This window comes from Petaurus breviceps, unplaced genomic scaffold (assembly GCF_028583685.1).
Source record: "Petaurus breviceps papuanus isolate PSGF00001 unplaced genomic scaffold, PetGlider_PUasm1.0 90925, whole genome shotgun sequence".
NCBI lineage: Eukaryota > Metazoa > Chordata > Mammalia > Diprotodontia > Petauridae > Petaurus > Petaurus breviceps.
The window spans coordinates 8117706-8131616 of NW_027187380.1; the positions used below are offsets into that span (position 1 = coordinate 8117706).

A 13911-nucleotide genomic window follows, 5' to 3' on the forward strand; every position below is an offset into this window, starting at 1 on the left:
TATATATATATATATATATATATATATATATATATATATATATATATTTGAATATTTGATTTTAAAACTTTGAATGAAAGATTCATTCCCTTCCTCCCTTGTCACCCACCCCTGGTGATAAGATAAGCAGTTCAGTATAGGTTGTACATGGGTGCCTAATGCAAAACAATAACATAGTAGATATATTGTAAAAGACTATATTTCCCTCCCTCCTATCCCACCTCCCACTTGTTCTATTCTTTACTTTGATCCCATCCCTTTTCAAAAGTGGGTGCTTCCAACTTCCCTCCCCCCCAGCCTGCCCTCCCTTCCATCATCCCCCTCTCATCTCCTTCCCCCCTTACTTTCCTGGAGGGTGATATACACTATTTAGTGTGTATTTCATTCCCTCCTCAAGCCAAATTCAATGGGAATAAGGTTGACCCATTCCCCTTGGCCTTCCTATTCTCCCGTCCATTGTAACCATTTTCCCTTGCCTCTTCTGTATGAGATAGTTTACCCCAATATGTCTCTCCCCTTCTCCTCTCATTATATTCCTCTCTCATCTCTTAATTTCAGCTTTTAAGTATCATCCCTTCCTGTTAAATTGGTCCTGTGCTCTCTATCTATGTACACCTATAAGCATATATACACACATTCACATATGTATTCATATGCCCATATACCCTCATATATAGACATATATATATATATATTTCCATTCCCTTCAACTACTGAGAAAGGTTTCATAAGTTACAATTATTGTTTTTCCATGTAGGAATGTTAATAGTTCAACTTTGATAAGTTCCTTATGATTTCTTTTCCCTATTTACCTTCTCATGCTTCTCTTGCTTCTTGTATCTGAATGTCAAATTTTCTATTCAACTCTGGTTTTTTCAGCAAAAAATGCTTGAAAGTTCTCTATTCCACTGAATGACCATATTTTCCCCTGAAACATGATATTCAGTTTTTCTGGGTAGGTGATTCTTGGTTTTAATCCCAGCTCCTCTGCCCTCCAGAATATCATATTCCAAACCCTTTGATCCCTCAGTGTAGAAGCTGCCAGATCCTGGGTTTATCCTGATTGTGTTTCCACAATATTCAAATTGTTTCTTCCTGGCTGCTTGTAATATTCTCTCCTTAATCTGGGAATTCCAGAACCTGGCTACAATATTCCTAGGAGTTTTCTTTTTGGGATCTTTTTCAGGAGGTGATCGGTAGATTCTTTCAACCTCTATTTTGCCCTCTGGTACTAAAACATCAGGGCAGTTTTCTTTGAGAACTTCCTGGAGGATGATTTCTAGGTTCTTATTTGATCGTGCCTTTCAGGTAGTCCAATAATTTTTAAATTATTTCTCCTGGATCTATTTTCCAGGTCAGTGGTTTTTCCCATGAGATATTTCACATTGCCTTCTATTCTTTCATTTATTTGGATCTGTTTAATAGCATCTTGATTTCTCATAAAGTCATTAGCTTCCATTTGCTCCAATCTAATTCTGAAGCAATGATTCTCCTCAGTGAGCTTTTGAGATTCTTTTTCCATCTGGCAAATTTGGCTTTTTAAGGCATTCTTCTCCTCATTGCCTTTTTGAGCCTCTTTTGCCATTTGAGTCAGTCTGTTTTTTAAGGTATTATTTTCCTCAGTCAGGCTGTTGACTCTCATTTCATAATTTTCTTGCATTGTTCTCATTTCTCTTCCCAATTTTTCCTCCACTTCTCTTATCTGCTTCTCAAGGTCCTCTATGGCCTGTAACCAGCTTGTATTTTCCTTTGAAGCTTTTGGTGCAGTAGTTCTGACTTCACTGTCTTCCTCCTGTTCCATGCTTTGCTCTTTTTTGTCCCCAAAATAGGAGTGTAATGTTGGAATCTTCTGTCTGCTTTGTTTTCTTTGCCTGGTCATGTCGCCCCTCAGTCACTTGACCCCCTGGGCTTTTTGCCACAGTAGGACTCTGCCACCAGACAGGGGAGCTTTGGTCCCAAACTCTGGGGTTTTCTCAGCTGCCAGAGGTATTAGATGGGTGCCCTCTGTACTGGCCGATTCCTGCGGGCCTGCTGGGCTGTCCTCAGTGGGAGGTTAGCTTCTCTGTGTCATTTTGTGGGTTCTCCAGCTCCAAAGTTTGTTTAGAGTCCCCTTTTTACATGGATTGGGGAAGGTGGAAGCCAGAGCCCATCGGAGGTCCTGCTTCTACTCCACCATCTTGGCTCTGCCCCCTCTTTCAGATTTCTTGAGAATAAATACCTTAATACTCTCAAAATTGATACCTACAGCATGGACCTCCCCTGTATTATACTAACTCTGTACCAGCAAAGCTCTTTCCCTTTTTGTCTCTCTCACGGGGGCTGTGTTGCTGAGCCCAAATGCAGTGATTTTATTGTCATTGATAGAAAGAAATCTATGATTTAAAAAAATATTTTTCCTATCTGTTATCATCTCTCTAGTTTCATCTTTAAAAGATCTCAGCTTTCTCTAAAATCATTTTTCCCTCCACTGATTCTTGCTGTTTTATGAAGTGATGTTGCTCATAATCTTCTACCACTCTTCTCTGTAAGATTATACAAATGAGTACAAACATTCTAAACCAGTGTTATCCTTGGCTGCCATATTTCATTGCTTGGTAAGGAAATCAAGGCATCTGCTTGATCTTTTCATTGGGGTTATTGATTTACATCAAGTAAAACTTCCCTAAGAAACAATATTATTTTATCCATTTCCTATTTTTCAGCATCAACAACTTATTTAATTAGTTCAAGTTGAAGTTACCTCAATCGCATGCCCTCTATTCTTTGAATTTTTATTGTTTCTTCTAGATGGGTTATTGATTTTGATCTTTGTTCTAACAAATTGATGCTTTAACTACACACAGAGAGCTAATTGACTTTTACATCAATACCCAGTCATCTCCCATCTATAAAAATAAAATCAATTTCATTTTGTTGTGCACCACTATTTGATACTTTCCATGCCCAATATCTCCTAACTCTTTTGAAGAAAGTATATTCATCATATATGGGTGTGAAGTTTCTATTTAGTCTACATATATCTGTCCCCTCTCCTTTCTAACTTCTGAACCATGTTTTCAAACACATTTATTGCAGTCTTCCTCTGTCACATTTTTATTGAAGTTACTAAGTATTCAATTATATTGAATCAACTCAGAAAGTGTTTTTCATTTTTCATAGAATTTCTCTACATTTTCATCCTCTAAAAAAAATATTGGCTACAGTCATCATTTTGACAGTCTTATTGAACATTTTTATCATAAAGATCCACACAGTCTGGCATAAGGACACCCCACTTCCCATGGGCCCCAGTTCTCAACTCGAGAAGATAGATTTATTTCCTGAGGGAGTCTGACCCCAAAATAAGAGAGTTCAGGCTTCTTTCCTGAACTTACTACTGGCTCATCCCTACCCAAGAAGAGAACTCTGGGAAAAGTTCCTAAACAAAGCTCATGTCTAGAATCTCCCCAAAAGGAATTAACAAGGTCTCTTCTAGAAAGATACTCAGTGTAAGAAGTAAATCAGTTACAGGACAGATATTTATTTCCTCCACTACAAAACAAATGCTTAAAAACACAAAAAAAGTCAAAAGCAGACACTGACAAATACTTAAAACATGATACAGTAACGTGTCACAAAGGACTCACAGGAGCCCATAAACTGATAAAGAAATGCATGTTAAGCATCATTTCTCTTTTATTCTCCTAGGAGATGATGATTTCTAGGACCCTTGTAGGACTACTCATCAGTTCCCATGGGTTTAATTATCATTTCTATGCAGATGACTCTGGTAGCTGTATGGAAGCCCTACTCTCTCTCTCCTGAGCTCTAATTCCATATCGCCAGATGGTTATTGGAAATATTGAACTGGATGGTCTGTAGGCATCTCAAACTATAAATATTCGAGACAAGGTTCATTATATTTCTCTCAAAACTTCTCTTTTAGACTTCCCAGTTTCTATTGAGGGCACTACCGTCTTTCCAATCACCTAAATCTGCAACCAACAAATCATCCTCACTCCACATAATCAATCAGTTGACAAGTCTTATTTATTTTATCTCCAAAACAGCTCATGCCTATCCTTTTCTTGTTAATCAATATAACCATCACCCTACTTCAGGCCCTGGTTGCCTCTTGCTTGATCTACTACAGTTGCCAGCTAATTGTTCTCCCTGCCTTTTCTTCCTCCTCTTTTCAATTCATCTTCTACCCAGCTACCAAAGTGATATTCCTAAAGCAGAGGCCTAAGCACATTAAGATGAAATAAAAACTCCTCTGCTTTTGGCATTCAAAGCTCTTCAGAACCTGGCTTCCAAGCCTTTCTATCTTTCCATTCTCGTTACATACTCCATTTAATGCTTCTCACTGCTTCCATTCAATCTACCTTCTGGCCAGATTAGCCTACTTGCTGCTCCTCACATGCAACACTCCTATCACAATTCCTTTGTACTGGCTTTTCACTATTCCTGGAGTGCTTTCCTTCATCAACTATGCTTCTTAGAATTTCTGGTTTCCTTTCAGATTCAGCTTAAACACCACTTTTTTTCAAACTCTTTCAGGGTCCCAGGGTACCTATTTGGTAGGGCAATCACTCTGACTACCTAACATTGTAGTTCCTGAACACCTACCAGTGTGTTTCTTATTCATACCAAATAAGTCGCAAAGAAAATATTAGCTCTTAAACATAAAAAATACATTTGACCACAAGGATATAAAATTTAACCATAAAGATAAAGTAAAAACAGATATAGTATATAGCAAGTATATACTATAAACATCTCTCCCAAACTGGATGTACGTCTTCCTCTCTACTACCTCAGTCCCTAGAGTCAGTAACTTAAGAAGGCAAAATAATCATAATATCATAGTTACTATAAGGTAAATGTAGTAATAACAAATACATCAGAGTCCACACATAAGGTTCTAGTGCACTCTCCCACCAATATACAGAGTGTCTGTGAAAGAGAATAGGTACATACTTTAAAAACCTAGCTGTGAGCTGCATGAATGAGGTAAACTCCCTATGGTCAGAAAGACTCATAAAAAACTAAACTGCAGGTTTTTATATCCTTTATCCCTTCAAGAACAATCTACACCATAAAAATCTGCTTCTCTGCTAGCTCTTCTCTGTCCTCACTGCTCTCCTGTTGGTCTAGAAAATCTACTCCTGCTCTGGAACTGATGAGATAAAGATAAGCTCTTTCAACTCACAACCACCCTTAAAGTGGTGCTGAAAAAAAAATACCATGCTATTATAGTGACAAGCACAGAACTTTAAAGAGAACATCCTTAAATTAGATAACTTCAAAGCTCTTCTGGTTGCCTCTCTGGGAAATGCAGATAAGCCCAATCAGTTCTCGACCCAACAGGATTCTGGGTCATTCATTCAGCTTTCTATATCCTGCTATAGCAAAACAAGGCTCACAGGAACACTCAGGTTGAAAATCTGGGCAATGCAAATAATCTTGCCTTCTCTTCACTCATTGGGATTCTGCTTTGTCCAATTAGCTACAAATCTATGCTTATAACAAAGCACCTACAAAGTATCTTTCATGACTTATTCTACATTCCTCTCTATGATAGGTATAGGGTTCTTGTTTTTCCCATCCCTCCTTCCCACTTCAACAGGAATTTGTTGAATAAAAAAGCAACAAAATTGTCCCTTGGACTTGACTGGCTCCTGCCTCCCTTGACGCAGCTTCCTGGTCATCTAAGAAAAAGGAAAGGGATGTAGAAGGGTATTAATAAGCATTTATATAGCACCAATTATGTGCCAGGCATTATACTAAACACTTTTTACAAATGTTATCTCATTTGAATCTAGCAGCAATCCTGCAAGGCAGGTGCTGTTATTAACTCCATTTTACAGTTGAGGAAACTGAGGAAAACAGAGGTTAAGTAACTTGCCCAGGATCACACAGCTAGTATCAGAGGTGGAATTTTAACTCAGGTTTTCCTGATTTCAGGCCCAGTGATGTATCTACTGCACCTCTCCTGCTCAAGGTTCTAGATGTATCCTTTCAAATACCATCTGCTTAAGTTCCCATTCTATTATCTTTCCCTCAGTGTCAATCACATGTATCTCCTAAGTATCATGGATTCAATGATTAATACCCCACTATCAATTTAACCAGTTGATATTCCTTAATATTATCAATAAACAATTAGCATCAACTCTTTTTACATTGGAATATTTACTGAAAAGATACAGTAAAAACAGAAGTATAAACATTACTCCCAAACTGATTGCACAACTTTCCCTCTACTACCTCAGTCCCTGAGGTCAGTAACTTAAAGAAGTTGCTTCAAAGCATTCATCCCACAAATTCACTCCTAAATGTAGCCCCGTCAATAGTTTCACTTCCTCACTTTCTCAGCTGCTAAACTGATTCACTGCTGGACTGGCCCCAAAAGTTCAGGGCTGTGCTGGTACTTTTCCTAGCTTGGTTAAGGTAGCAACAACAATCTTTGCCATGAACTCCCATCATAGTAAATCCAGTGGCTCCTCCAGTCTTTCAAATCTCACAAGGTCATTCCTTCTCCTTCACCTAAGGGAAAGAAAGAATAAATACAATGAGGTGAAGATATATAAGATACCATGTGGTTTTAAAGCCTAGTAGGGGAATGGTTCCCCCACTTATAGAATTTCTTCCTTTTCACTAGAACTGCCAGGGCAAAAGTAAGGTGATTTGGCCAGTTAATGTCTTTTGTATGCACATGTTATTATGGCTCAAAAGCAACTTTTTTTAGTTGCCATGACCATTTCCTTAAAGAGAGATGTAGTGTTCCTTATGATTCTTGTTGCCAAAAGAGGCTGTAAGACACAGGCTTACCAACTCTGATTAGCTTGTCAAACTAATAGCCAATAGGCCTAGGATTTCTGGGAAGCATAATTCATTCCCAAGAGTTTATGATCTTCCTAGAAAGAACAGGGCCTAAGATTTATATTTTCCTATAGCACATTTTTCCATTTTTGGAGCTTTCCCTGCAATATTTTTTTTATAAAATTGATGCCTACATTGAAGCAGTATTACTTTCTATTATTCCATTTCTTCTGATTAATTACAAAGAATCAGTTTGGTCTTTCCACTGGCACTGTCATCTTCTAGACACATGGGGCTCTGCTCAGCCTCTTCATTCTCATGGCATCTCAGTTTTGCTTTTGGGAGAACTTATCAGTTCTTAAAACTTATTATCAAGAAAGAACATTTGAGTGACTTACCAAAATGACTAATGCAAAAGGGAAGAGGTGAGAGGTATGATATATGGCTTCTAGGCCCTTTCACAAACATGGTATTGCCTCTTTGGCTACACATATGAATCCACAAGAACATTATATTGTAGATATCAGGGGTTTGGGCAGGGAATGTCCCATAAATATTACCATGGCAAGTCTGGACAGGTCTGTTATTCAGCATGCTGTAGACATTGTTGTAAACAAACAGGTTAAGGGTAAGATTTTGGCCGAGAGAAATTAATGTGCATCTTAATTAATACTGGGTATATTAAGTACTCTAAGAGCATGTGAAGAAAAATGATCAGAAATAGGAGGAAGACGAAGAAAAAGGCAACTGGGTTCAACTTGAAGTGTTATGGATACCGAGATAAAACAGGACAACAAGGCCAATTATAATTTGATAGGAGTGTTTATTAACCGGTTGGGGCCACCTCTCAGACTAAAAAGACAACATTGAGCTTTCTGTTAGACATAATTTTATAGACAATGTGATTGCTGGCAACAGAATATGTTTCTAAGGGATTGGCATTGTTTCCACTGAAGCAGAGCTTTCTCAGTATTATTCTTATTGAAGCAAAACATTCTCAGTATTATTCTTATTGAAACAAAGCCTTAGTATTATTTCTGCTGAAGCGAAACAGACCTGAATCCGTGGGAATCTGTGGCATGTTTTTAGCAATACAGGTGAAACATTTCTTTACTAATGGAGCCTATTAGGTGGTTTCCAAGGAACCCAGTAGGGGTCCCCTCTAGCAGATTTAAGGGGGCTCTAGTGTATAATTTCTGGTGGGCACTTCAGAAGTATCATCCTACTCCATCCTGAAGACACTGTGAAAATCAATGGCTTGGATCCTGACCTATTAAAACCAATGACTTATGAATTCATGACATAAATAACTGTAAAATAATTAAGATTTTTGGATTATGTGGGTGGAGGAAAAGAAGCAATATAAACAGTTGGACTAGGCTGCTGATACAAGAAAATGTGAGTGCTAATGAAAATGGTTGTACTTAGGCTGACCCAGTTCTCTTAGACTAAGAACAACAATAAATTTCTCTCTAAGAACTCTCCCTAATCATTCCATTCAGGTCCACACAGCATGGAATTTTCACTGATCAGAAATGAATGAAATTAGCAAGCGCTGTTACTAGCTAACCAACCATTGGCAGCTGCAGGGGAGCAATTGAGCTCTTGACTTCTGGTTACTTGACTAGAGGCTCCACCCAGTGAGTCAAACAGAAAAAGAATTCCCAGCTTTCATACAGTAGAGGGATCCCTACTCATCTGAAAGGCATTTCTCCCCAAATTACACTACTATAATTAAGGCAGACACTACACTGACACTGTCCAAATTTCTCCTGAATTATTCCCTTAGGAAAGAAAGATAATCCCTATGGAAAAAGAATCTTTAAAAAAAGGAAAGAAAAGATCAATTATAAAATTAAAAAGAGACACATTATGTGTGGTGGATAGAACACTAGTCTTGAAGTCGGGAAGACTTGAATTCAAAACCAATTTCTGATATTACCAGCTGTGTAACCCTATACAAATCACTTATACTCTCTGTGCCTCAGTTTCCTCATCTTTAAAGTGAGGGATTTAGACCAAACGGCTTCTAAGATCTCTTCCAGTTCTTAATACAAAATTCTATGATTTATTCCTTCTCTCTACAAAATGGGGGAGAAAAAAATTTCTCCTCCTAAATGTGAAAGAGGGTCTCCAAAAGGCATGAGTTTAACAAAGACCTAACTGTCACAGTCTCTCCTTAATAAAGTAACAGTATATTTTTCAAGTGGGGGGAAAAAACAGACTGTTGTACAAATAAGATATCGGCGAGAAATTAGAAGGGCTATAGGCTGAAAGGGAGTTTATCACTACTTGTGAGATGTTAAAGATAGAAACTTTTATTCAGAGCCCCCTCAGGAAGTTTTCCTTGCAGAGAGAACACTAGCTCTGGGTTCACGGCCTGTGATTCTTACTCATGGCAGCTAGGTGGCACACTGGATTGACTGCAGAATCTGGAGTCTAGAAAAACTCGAACTAGTAGGGCAAATCACTTAACCTTAGTTTTCCCCTCTATAAAATGGGGATGCTTAATAGCACCTTCTTCCTAGGGTTGTTTTGGGGATAAAATGAGATATTTTCAAAGTGCTTCGCAAACCTTAAAGTACTAAATGCTAGACGTTACTACTCGTTATTAGCTGTGTGATGCTAAGCGAGTCACAACCTCCTTAAATATGTTTCTTCATCTATAAAATGAGAAGGATGCACTATATAAAGGTCAGAGACTGGTCCTATGATTTCACTGATACAGGGAACTCTCGAATGAGGAACTTCCTCTACCATTGCTGGTAGAGACCTTCTCTGAAACTTCTTGGCTTGGAGAACTGCCTAGACTCTTAGGCCCTAGAATGTATATATGTGACTAGATCAGGATTCGCTTCCCTGTTTTTGTTTTTTTGTTTTGGCTTGGCGGCCACCTTTCCATTCTTCCTTAAGCCACGTCAAACCTCCCAGGGGAGAAGCGTGACTCCACCCCGGGCTTTCCCCGATAGGCGGGGCTCAAGTAAACCGGAAAGCAAGCCCGCAGAAGGATGGAGTCAGCCCCGCCTCATCTCCCAAACCGTACCCAACTTTCTCCTTCTCCTCCAATAAGCTCCTAGATTCCCCGTCTTCCTTTTCCCGCCCAGTCATTTTGCCTCTGCGCCTGCGCTCGGTCTTCCGGCCCTCTGTCCCACCCAGGATGGCTCTTAGGGGCCTTCGCTCCAGGGAGGAGAAAGCATTTCCGCTTCCTGCGTCATGGCCGACTGTTGTCCCCGAGATGTTTCCGCTGCTAACGGCGGAAAGAGAGTACAGTTTGGCACTCGGTTCTTGAATGATCCGGCCCGTGTTTTCCACCATAATGCCTGGTAACAGCCTCCCCTGCATCCACCCCACCCTCCCTGCCCCTTGCTTTCTCCTCCCCCCGCCCCTTGCCTTCTCCTCCCCTTACCCAGCCCCTGCCACTCCCTCACTGTCGCCTTGGAGATGGTCCCAGGCGCCCTCCGTGGTCGGAGGTCACGTGCTGCCGTTCCGGGAATCCCTTTTTTCAGTGGCGCTCCCATACCCCTGCTGGATGGCATACAAACGGTCGGCCCCCTGGGGCGCTGAAACACCCGTTTGTTTTTCTCCGACAGGGACAACGTGGAGTGGTCCGAAGAACAGGAGGCGGCGGCGGAGAGGAGAGTCCGGGAGAACAGCGCCCAGCGGGTGCCACCCGAAAAGCAAGGTGTTGGCCGACCCCCTGAGGGTCTTGTAACCTAAAAGGGTGGGGCGAGGGCCGGCATGTATCTTACCGTGGGTTACTTTTGTCTTTGGGCATGTTAGCTCCCCGCGTCTGGGACACACACACACTGCTTCCTCCTTTTGAAAATTATCAAAATTTTGTTCCTGTTATGCATTTTTTTCTTTATTTGCTTTGTTGTCTTATTACGATCCCAGTCCTCTTAAATTAATGATTAGGGATTGTGTCTTTTCAAAAATTTAATTAATTAATTTATTTACTTTTAGTTTACAAAATTCAGTTCCACAAGCTTTTGAGTTCCAAATTTTCTTTCCCTCTCCTTCTGCCACACCACTTATGGTGGCATGTAATCCAATATAAGTTCTACTAATACCTTCACATTAAACATTAGCCAAGTTGTAAAGGATTATACCAATGGAATGAACAACGAGGAAGAAGGAATAAAACAAAACAAAAAAGAGAGCAAGTCTTTTGCTTCAGTCTGCATTCAGACTCCATAAATCTTTTTCTGGATGTAGATAGCCTTTTCCCTCATGAGTCAGGGGATTGTGTCTTATTTTTATAAAATCCCTAGATTTAGAACTGAAAGGGACCTAGTGGACGTTGAATCTAACACCCCTCATTTTACAAATAAAGAAACTTAAGGGGCGGCCAGGTAGCACAGCGAGTAAGATTCGGGCTCAGATACTTAGCACCCACCCAGAAACACCTGACCTTGTAACCTTGAGCAAGTTACTTAACCCCAATTGCTTAAAAAAGAAAGAAAAAGAAAAAGCACCTTTTCTGTAACCTGTGCTATTTTTATTCTCTTCAGGCTTTTCATTCAGTTACTTTTATTTCCCACAAGAACATTTTTCCCTTTAGCCAAAGTTTCACTGTTAATGCTTTTTTTAAAAATCTGAAGTAATTTGAGGACCTGTTAGAGAGAGTGTTAGAGAAAACCTTTTGTGTCCATAAATAAATTAATTCAATTATATATAAAATATTTGGAAGATAGATTTTTATGGCAGGTTTTGTTTTTTTTAAGTGCTTTGTAAACCTTAAAGCACTATATACATAAGAGTTATAATTGTCTTTTTCTCTTTACAGTTGAATATGAGGTCAATGCGCATGAATACTGGAATAACTTCTACAAAATTCATGAAAATAGGTTTTTCAAAGATAGACACTGGCTTTTCACTGAATTTCCTGAACTGACTCCTCGCCAGAACCAAAGTAACCTGAAGAGCTTGCTGTTAAAAGACTATGACCATGAAATAACTGAACACAAAGGCTGTGGAGGTAGGCTTGGAGTAATAGGATCTAATACTCAGGAGCAGCACGAGGCTTCTTCACACAGCCTGGATCATAAGGAGCAGAAGCGTCCCATAGATGAAGCAACTCAGAAACCCCGTCATCTGGACATAAATAGTGATGGCTTTCCTGGTTCCTCAGCCACCTACCGTGTACTAGAGGTAACTCTCATGCATCAGACTAAAATTTAAATGATGAAGCTACAAATAACAGCAGGCTGAAGACTGCTGCTGTTTGATGATGACAGTGTCAAAAATTAAGCAGGCTTAAGCCTCTGGGTTGATACTCATATCACTGCCATGTGTTTGAGATCTTTTAGAAGAAAAGTGATCCAGACAGAACCAGACCAGAATTTTAGAGGTAGTTCCACTCTGGATTGGACTACCTTCAAATATAGATTTTTCCCAAGTCTTAATGCAGTTTTAAGCTATTAAAACTTTAATGGTATAACTTTAAAAAACTCTTCAGACTTAACAAAATTTTAAATTAAAACTGGTAGCCATCTCTAGGGGTAAGGGGAGAAAAATTTACGTGATAACATATTTAAAAGGAATAGCAAGTTGTACATAACAGATTATGCTGTTTCATGTGTAATTATCTTTTTGTATTACACTGTTACAATAATGCTTGTTTTGTTCTATAAATTAAAAACAAAATAAAGGGAAAAAAAAATTTTTTATTTTTTATATATACCTTATAAACACCAGGTGTCATTAACTAAAGTGATACTATGTCAAGGTTGTATGTTGTGATATCTCAGTCATGTAAATGGTCCCGAGATAGTGCTGTCCTGTAATATTAAATCCTAAGCAGGGTTTGTAAACCTTGAAGTAATTTCTGCCCTCTACCATTTATAGTTCTAAGAACTCAAAAGGTATTATTAGGGTTTCCTACTCATGGGCAAAATTTCTTCTTTCTAAAATTGAAAAGTGAGTGAAGGGAGATTCTAGAATTGACAAAGTGTCTATGTAGTATAACTCCTAGTACCCAACACTTCATAGAACTGGCCAGAAATAACTTGCTAAAAAAAATTTCAATCCGGTTTATTAGGGATTTTTCTGTGAGGTTATATTTCTGATTGTATAATGAAAGTTATTAGAAAAATATTATTTATTTTAGAGCCAATTTTGTGGAACTGTTATCTATTCCATAAAGTGAAAGATAGTTTCACTCTATTCTATACCAGCTCCTTTTGCCTGGAGAGTGTATACTGTTATCTTTTAGGCCTACTTCTTCTCAGTGTCTAAGGTCAGATTGTTGAGTAGTGAGCTTTCAGAAATGGTGATTATGTCTGCCTGAAGTCAGTGAATAGTGGTGGTGGAAGAGGAGTAGGAAAAAAATAGACAACTTGCTACAAGCACATTATAACTGTAGTGGGCAAATCAGTAGGATAATTGGAAACTTTTATGAATGACACTTCTTCCCTCTGCAGGTTGGCTGTGGTGTGGGAAACACAGTCTTTCCAATTTTACATACTAACAAGTAAGTGTTGTAAAGTTTAAATGTAACAGCAAAAAGATAGAAAGTGAGTTTTATTTTCAGTGCCCTAATATAATTTTAGTAAGTCCAGAAATGAAAAAAATATTTTAATATGAAATGCGTCTAAGACAGAGGTTCTTAAGCTTAACCTTTATTGTGTGATAAGCCCCTTTGGCACTCTGGTGGGGCCAACAGACCCCTTTTCAGAATTACACTTTTAAATGTGTAAAATGAGATATGTAGGATTACAAAAGAAGTCAATTGTATTGAAATATAATGTCAGTTTTTTAAAAATACCTTTTTTCTGTAGCTCCCCAAATCAAGGCCTTCCAAAGCCTAGACAGCTAGCGTAAGAGTCCTCTACCTGAAGTGGAGGTGATAAAGATTGTTCCCTAATTTTCCCCTTCCCTATTTGCCACAGAGAGTGAGGAATCACCCTCCTTTCTTCTAGTCTTTTGCTCTCCATCCATTTTGGGTCTCATAGACTACCTGTGCTACAGCCCCTAGAAACAGTTCTCTCTTCTCTATAATACCAGACATGTCTGAAACATAATCTACTAGCTGGATCATCCTGATGTTTTTTGGTTGGTTGGTTATTTTTTAATCACATTCACTATGTGCTTAATAAAAGGGAACTA

General features: G+C 38.9%; 1 protein-coding gene across 2 annotated transcripts in view; it reads left to right on the forward strand.

Annotated features, from left to right (window-relative positions):
- Positions 1-13911, forward strand: part of METTL2A (methyltransferase 2A, tRNA N3-cytidine) — a 393599-nt gene that overhangs the window by 370343 nt on the left and 9345 nt on the right. The window contains exons 2-5 of one of the 2 annotated variants that reach the window (XM_069076225.1): positions 10013-10127; positions 10395-10486; positions 11591-11955; positions 13227-13276. In XM_069076225.1, coding sequence (XP_068932326.1) covers positions 10018-10127; positions 10395-10486; positions 11591-11955; positions 13227-13276 — 617 coding nt within the window. In that variant the 5' untranslated portion in view covers positions 10013-10017. Of the gene's footprint in view, positions 1-9916; positions 10128-10394; positions 10487-11590; positions 11956-13226; positions 13277-13911 lie in introns of those variants that run through there. The other variant, XM_069076224.1, reaches the window with a different exon arrangement.